The sequence below is a fragment of the Nematolebias whitei genome, chromosome 13 (genome assembly GCF_014905685.2).
Source record: "Nematolebias whitei isolate Nwh7 chromosome 13, NemWhi1, whole genome shotgun sequence".
NCBI lineage: Eukaryota > Metazoa > Chordata > Actinopteri > Cyprinodontiformes > Rivulidae > Nematolebias > Nematolebias whitei.
In genome coordinates, this window is record NC_056510.1 from 3,291,661 (window position 1) to 3,299,980 (window position 8,320).

The 8,320-nt window shown below is 42.6% G+C and overlaps 1 protein-coding gene across 1 annotated transcript in view; it reads right to left on the reverse strand.

The window, feature by feature from the left end:
- klf7b (Kruppel-like factor 7b) overlaps positions 1-8,088 on the reverse strand; it is a 45,909-nt gene extending 37,821 nt beyond the window's left edge. The window contains exon 1 of the mRNA XM_037687149.1: positions 7,909-8,088. Coding sequence (XP_037543077.1) covers positions 7,909-8,010 — 102 coding nt within the window. The 5' untranslated portion in view covers positions 8,011-8,088. The remainder of the gene's footprint in view (positions 1-7,908) is intronic.
- Between the last annotated feature and the right edge of the window lie 232 nt (positions 8,089-8,320).

Consider the following 8,320-nt stretch of genomic DNA (forward strand, 5'->3'; position numbering starts at 1 on the left):
ACTCGTGAAAATGTATGAATATATCCTGCATATGTCATACTACACATTGGACTTTCATGGGCGGAGAGATGAGCTGACGGATCGAACGAACAGTTGTCGGAACGCACAAAGAGAAAATGAGGGAGTTCCCGGATCTTGTTCCGGCAGGATCCGGCTCAAATAAAGCACTGACTGAGGGCCCTGGTTTTGGGTCACTTTATCAGGCTTCATCTTTAGAGTTAGTTTAGTTATGGACCCATTAGCCTGGCAGTGTAGATATTTACAAGTCAGTCACCCGTCTAACGGTAGGTGTCACCATACAGAAGAAACCTGTAACTGGACTGAACTTATACAGTTCCTTTCGAGCCAAGACGGTTACTCAAAGTGCATTACGGCACAATCTGAGTCCTCGTTCAGCCATACACACATTCATAAAACTACATCTCTACAAGGCTATTCTGAGGAAATTGTTCTTAGAGCCTAATCAGAGCTTTAGATAACATCCATACATCAACAGGACACTCATCGGAGGCAATGAAGGGTTTAGTGTCTTGTCCAGGGACACTTCAACACGTCTTCAACATGCGACTGTATACCGGTGGCATCAATTCTCTGACTGCTCCAACCACTGATCCACAGCTGCCACATGAACAATAATGTTAAACAGCAGAAATGGAAAAAAAAAGATAGTAAAAATACAAAAAGAACTCATCGTACACAAATGTAACTGCAATTTTAATGTTTTTGTGCACAGCCAGGTGCATAAACAAGCAGAATATTTATCAGTGGTGTTCAAATACTGTTCCTAATGTTGGGTGCCCTGGAACATCATATAATTATATTATTGTCCAACCCTGTTACTCACTGAAATACATGCCGTCAGTTCAAAACATGGGGGTTTATTTTTATTTTTACTATTTCAAATGAATGGAAACATGTCAGAATTATGCATTTATATTTTACATGCAAAAGTACAGCAGCCGTTTTGTTTCCTGCAACAAGTCGCACCAAAGATGAGACGAAGCTCATCACTTTTTTTATCTAACTGGAGGCTGCAGAGCAAACAAGCACAGTTCCTAAAATGCTCCACTTTATGTTCAATACAGCAGGAGGAAATCAGTAACACACGAGATTTATTAGGCTGAGTCACTGCACAATGACAGACAGCCAGTGTGTGCTCGAAGCATGCAGAGCTGAATGAGACAATCTCCTTGTAAACTGTAGTAATCGGGGCTCCGTGGTGAATACAGCTGGAGCTTCTTGCCATAGAAAAGCACTCATCTTGAAAGATCAGGGCTCTGGCTTTCACAGTGTAGAGCTCTCTCTCCATCACGAGTGGAGTTCATTTGTTCTGCTTTCCTGCTGATGCAGTCTGACTGCTCCGCTTCTTATCTAATCTCTGCCTTATTCACTTACTGAATTATGGCTTCCCAGGACACCGTCTGTGTGTTTGACTTGAGTGGTTTTAATTTATGAGGTAAAGACAATAACAGTGCGAGTTTGGGAGCACAATACTGCAAAATAAATGAGGAAGATGAATGAAAGCTGCGATTAGAGCAGCTTATTATGAGAAGTAACTGGCACCCAACTGTAGAATGGAAGAAGTGAAGGAGCTCGCTTGTGTCAGAAAAGTTTCTTTCTCTTCAAACCATGGAGTCTTCTGCCTTGTGGCTTCCACTAGACTACATCCAGTCTTCAGCCGGGAAGCTTTTCTTGTTTTTAGATGGCTACAATTTAAACAGCATTAACAGAGGAGAAAAGTGCTTCTCAACATGCCCTGAAATGAACATTTACTCTTCTGTTCATCCAAGTTCTATAAACATTGTCCATTTTGGAACCACAATAATTTAACTGATTTACAGCTTTAATTTCAGCCAAGTGTCCTCTAGCCTTAAAAGATGATGAACTGATAGAAGTACTAACACAACATGTTCTCAAGCACTCAGAACAATATCAGCAGTTGGTTATTTGAACTGAACAAGTGGTACGTTTGACACTTCAGAAGACTGGACCAAAGGAGTCAAATCCTGGTCCTTGATGGGCTCCATCCTGCACGTTTTAGAAATGATTTAGACCCGATTGAAATGAATATGCTTCTGCAGAACTTGGAAGTAATTTAGTGACTGCATCGAGTGTGTGGGAGCAGAAAAACAAGTAAAACATGCAGGATGTTGGCCCTTGAGGACCAGGATTGTTCATCCTTGGACTAAATAAAAAGCCACTGGATCACCATCTATGTTCAAAATGTGGATTTAAACAAATCTTCATTGCTTGTGTCATTAGGCACCAATGTAGCCTTACAGTTATTGGACATTATATAAAGATTCTACACTTAAATGTGGAGTTCCACAGGGTTCATATCTTGGTCCTAGACATTTCTGACCTGCTACTCTGGAAGTGTCAAAAGACACAGCATCAACTTTCAGAGTTATGCTGATGACACGCAGCTTTACATCACTGACTCTCCTGGTGACCGACCCATGGCTTACTGACGACATTTAACTGTATTTTAAATATTAGGTCAAGGATGATCAAATTGTTTTCTACAGCTCTGCCAGAGTGAAACTGGTCTTCGCAGGCAGGAAGTTAAAACAAAACTTCAAGGTGGTGTTGAACCCTTCAGAAAAAACTTGGTGTCAAATATGAAAGGGACAAGTCAGGACTGACTGATAATTACCAATACTAGAATAAAGTTTTAGACAAGAACAATGTTATTAGTATTATTTTAATACAAAAAGCCGGTAGGGGCAAATCAAACTTGAAAACATAATTTTACAGCGGTCTCCTTTTAGCTCACGGTCCTCCTTCCTTATTAAGCTGAATAGAAGTGTCTCCAGAGCAGCCGTGGTTTAGTTACAAGAAGGTTTAACTTTTTAAAACAGTATTTCATTGTCAGCTTTGACAAACACAACCTGACCAGTAATAGTTCAACAGACAAATGATACGCCTCTTAATGACAAATTTATTGATAAAATGGAAGAACGAGTAAATGGTGGTTTTTTCATTAAAGTCAATAATCATTTGTTTTATCCACATTTCAACATCATTTCTTGCCTTTTTTTAACTAAAGCAGTAGCTTTATTCCTAAACATCTTCATCTGTGATTTGTGTTGCTCTCCTCACATTGTGTCCGTTTCCTCACAATTCTTGTTTTCGCTTCATATCTTTATTTGTGTCTGCTCTGAATAAGGAAGCAGCTGTGCTCTGCAGACAATGACATAACTCTGTGTGCACGTTAATGCTGAATGGTGAGCAACACACAAAGAGGGAAGGAAAAGGGACAAATGTCTCGTCTTTTCTGTCTAACTTTTATTGTCTGCTGGTGTTTCCCGTCTCTCTCATCCTCTTCCCCTCACCGCCTCCTCATTCTCTCCATCCTTCACTCCATCCCCAGAGTTACTGGGCTGTGAAATGTGAAAAACTGCAGCATGCATGGCAATTCATTATCTTGTCAAACTTCCTCAGGCCTGCCTCAAGCCATGGGCAATCAGGAGCGAAAAGCAGAGCGAGAAAAGGAGAGAAGAAGAAGTTCACGTGGTGGTCACTGCAGCAGGTCAACAGGTTGACACGAACAAGCAAAATAACAACGTGCGCATGAACAGATGAACGGCCTGCAGCTGGGACTTTTAGCTGGTGTTGCAGAGACGGATACAAAGATTGTGCAACAGATTTAATCAAATATGCACAAAAGTGACGCGACGTCATCCGTTGGATTTTAGGTGAACCAACTTGAAATAGCCATATTTAAGTGGTACTAAAGATAAAAAGTATCCACCAAAGAAGTTAAATATATGACACTGTTAGCAGTGTAGAACATACTTTATTAATTATATTTATTAATAATTCCAATATGAAATTATTTTCAGAAGGATAAATTAGTCTGACAAATGGAACGTCTTGGTAATTTGTTCCACTTTGGAGTAATCCCAGATTAGTTGAACAGTTTATCTGTTTGTTGGGTTGTTTATGCAAGCTGTAAAGACATTTTCTCATAAAAGAAGTCATTTGGAAACATTTCCAAATGTTGCTACATTACTGTTTTATGATCTAAAGTCAAGCTTTCTTCAGGGTTCTGAAAAACTGTCAACTAAAAGTCGTTTCATTTATCTCCAAAATCGAAAATCAGCACAATCTGAAACAAAACCAACTCTTTCTGTAAAACAAGCTTCTTCCCCCAAATACAATTTAACAATGTTCAACTTTTTTCATTTCACAGGAGCAAAAATTAGGATTTTATTACCTCGTATCACTGTGTGTCATGAAATAGCTACAGATGTTAGTTATGTTGCGCATGCAGCTGTTTCTACTGATCACGGCTGTATTTGTAGCAGATTTGTGGGCTGGAGCGTCTGAGCTCAAGGAAACATTGTGTCTCAGTAAAACAGAGCTGGCTGGTTTAGCATGGTGCTGTAATGACTCCAAACAAATCAATGCGTTTGAAAAGAACTACAGACACACGGAGCATGGAAACGAAGCGCTGAGGTGAAGACAAGAGACGTTTGCGTCGGCTGCTTTAAAGCACCGTTCGACTTTTAAACAAACACGTTGTTCACCATGTCTCGGCCTGTAAACGCAGCTTTGAAACAACCGCACGAAACCAAAACCTCCACTCCGATTACACCTCCGTCCTCCATTTGTGCTTGCCGTCTCCATTTTCCCTCTCGTTCATCGAGCTTTGGAGCAGCTCTGCTCTGAAATAAACGGATTACATCTAATTGGGGAGTCTGGGTTTGATCCTTGACCACTCCAAACACACACTCACACAAATCCCTCCAGCCCATCACGTCCATTCGGACCTAAAAAGACGCTGCAATTACAGAGAGAAGGCTGATCATTGTGTCAGGTGCAACCTGGACGACGGACAAAGGCTGGTTTTAGTCATAATGCAAAGCAGCTAATAAAAGAGGACTCTACCAGGAAACAAAGACCAGGAGCACGGACAGCTCGGAGAGATAAATGATGCCCACAAATCAGGCTGCCAGTGTGCACGTGCATGTGTGTGAGTGTGTGGTTCTGTCCGTCTGACAGCAAACGGCCAATTACTGTCGAAAGTGGCGGGATGAGTCCTGCCAGACCAAAGCTTTCCATTAGCGCATGCCAGCCAAGCATGTGCGCATGTGTGTGTGCATGTGTGTGTGCGATGGAGTGAATGAGGCAACAGAAAGACAGAAGGAACGAGGGTGGAAAAAGCGCGTGCGCGCCAGCTCTGTATGCGTTAATGTTTCTGTCTTTATTTTCTGAGGCTCTGACGCAGCTTCTGCAGACTCTTCTGACAAACGGAATATTTTCTGCTGGTTTCCAACCGCGTTAACCCCCCCCCCCCCCCCCCCCATCACAAACACTCTGCTGGACGGAAATAAATCCTACCTTTGACCTTAACTCAATAAATAATATCTGAATTAAGCCAACATTCCCAAATACTCTACAATATTTCAACAATATATCAAAAATAAAATTATGGACATTTTAAATGCTGGTTTCACGTTTTTCCAGATGACAGTTTAAAAAAAAAAACCAGTTCAATATTTAAATGCAGCTAAAAAAAGACATCCAGGAGTTAGTTAGCCTAAAATTAGCATCTTACCATGACCATGCAGCTTACACGAAAAGAACGAGCCTGTAATGTGCATCATGTGACAACAAAACATCAAACACTTATTCCTAATGGAACAAATATTAAAAGAGCTTTACGTGCACTCTGCACAACAAATGTGAAACTGAGTGTTTGAAAGCAGCTTTGAACTTCAGTGTTTCTGATAAGCTACAGTGAGATGTTCTGGACCAACCTCTGTACTGAGTTTTGGTCATGATGCAGATATGAGCCAAGAAATTGAGGATTTAAAAACTGCATTCCTTATGTACGCCTGTTATCCATCCATTATCTTCACCCGTTTCTTCCTTTTTGGGTCACTGGGGCCCATATCCACCAGTCACTGTGTGAGAGGTGGGGGACACCCTGGACAGGTCTCCAGTCCAATACAGGGACACATGGAGACAAACAACCATTCTCTCTCCCACCTAGGTACAATTTAAAGTCACCAATCAGCCTAACATGCATGTTTTTGGTCTGTGGGAGGAAACTGGAGTACCCGGAGAAAACCCGGAGCACGGAGAGAACATGCAAACTCCACCCAGAAACCAACAAAGTCCATGCTCAATAATCCAGGTATACAATCCAACAATTTTCAGTCAGGTGTTGGATTGTATACCTGGATTATTGAGCATGGACTTTGTTGGTTTTGAACCAGTTTGATATGAATGTCGACGAGGAAGAGGGCTGGCACCGGAGGAGGGGGCGTCCCAAACAGACCATCTTAGCACCAACATAACTGGTTTGTTCCACTTTGGAGTAAGCTGTTGGGGGGAAGAATCAGTTTTGTGTTGTGTGTTTCCTTGACTGATGAAGCCTTCTGGATGGAAGGTGAAACGTTTCAGCAAAAAAAGAAACCGTCCAGATGACCTGACTGAAAACTGAACATTAAACAACTTTGACGGGTCATATCTTTAAAGTAACACCTCAAATCTGCAAATGCTTTCCCCTCCATTTAGGGAGGAAACTCCTCCTTCGCCGCTCGTCATCACTTTTAGCCAGGTCACACTGGCTGAGTGGTGCACAATGAACCCGCTGACTTCTAGGAAATAAATACATGAAACCACTTTGTGCCTATTCTTATTTATGTCAGTTACACTCAAGAAGCCATTTAGGAGAGAACAGAGCAGAAATATGTTTACAAGGAGTAAAACCAACTGATTATACTGAAAAAAGGCCGAGGCAGCAGAAAGTGGTGTCAGTGAGACAGACACCGAGGGGAAACGGTTTGTGCTTCATTCAGCAAGAAAACATGTCTCCAGTACACACGTGCACAAACCCAGCATCGCCTACAAATTCAGAGCTGTGCAGGTGATTCAGCAGATATTTAAGATAAAGATGGATTTGAGTTACCAGCTGAAGAGGTGAACATTTAAAGAAGCAGCTTGTGCGCTCCACAGCGAGTGAGATGCATTATTCAGCAGGATTATCCTCGGACAAATGGTGGCAGATGTGCGCGTATTATTTCAGGAAAAAGTCAATTTCCATTAAGCAGGTGAGCATCGCGTCCTGCCCGTGTGTGTGAGGATAATTTAAACAGATCAGGCTGACTGCCTCTTCCATTGATCACATCAGAACGCATCACTGTCCAAGATCCAAGCAGCCAAATGTCCAATCATCACTTTGGACCACAATCACGTCCTTTCACCTTCAATCTGCTCCTAACGAGGAGCCAAACTCAGCCAGGGACAGGAAGCTGTAGATCTGAGCTGCATCACATTTTAAATCTGAAAACTGCCTAAAAAAGTTCAAACATTCAACTCATACGCGCTTCTACTCACGATATTCATCCTAAACCATGTTTGAAGTAACAAAGAAACATGTTCAGCCTTTCCGCCGTGTTTGCAGGTTTTACGCACCAGAATCTGATGATTAAAGTCTGAATATCAGTGTGTGTGTGCGCGCGTGTGTGTGTGTGTGTGTGTGGGGGGGGGGGTCCACGGTGCAATAGCGTCACGCTTCTGTTTTTAAATTAACCATTAAGTGTCTTTATGAAGCTTTAGAGCTTCAAGATGGTGCGTTCAAGGATCGTTTCTTTGTAGAGTGTGCGCAAACACGTTTTTTGTGCGTGTTTACGCACACACCTGTTTTAAATGTTGTCTGTGCCATTAGTGCGCAGAGATCCGTGTATCCTCCCCCTTCCCACCCGTGTGTGAGCGCGTGCGTGCGTGCGTGTTTTCTCCTGTCAGCGGACCTCGCCGAGCTCCATGTGAGCGGAAAAAAAAAAAGCGCGACGCAACAACACGGGGCGCTCCACGCGCGTGCAGAAACAGCAGAGCACGAGCACGAGCACGAGCTGAGAACAGTTCCAAACAGGAGATAAACGCATCGTCTCTGACCTGCTGCCAGTTCTCCTCCAGGGAAGGCATCGCGGAGAAATAACCAGTGTCGTGCACGAGCTGGAGTTCCTGGAAAATACTGTAATTCGCCAAAACATCCATAGTTGAAGTGAAGAAAAACAAAAAAATAAAAAATAAAACGGGTTTGAAAAGTCCCAAATTCAGGCGTTAAACACGCACTTCATCTTCTTCTTCTTCTTTTTATTTTCCCAAAGTAGAGAAATGTAAAAAAAATAAAAGCTGGGTGCGGGTGCGCGCACCGCAGCTCTCTGATTGAGACAAAGCTGTAAAAAATGACAGAAAGTGTTAATTTGAGCTTTGTCAGTGGATCCTCTCTTCTCCCAGCGCGCTCCGTCACGCCTCTCTCCTCAGTCCGAGTTTGGGGTGGGGGGGGGAGGGAGAGAGGGAGGGT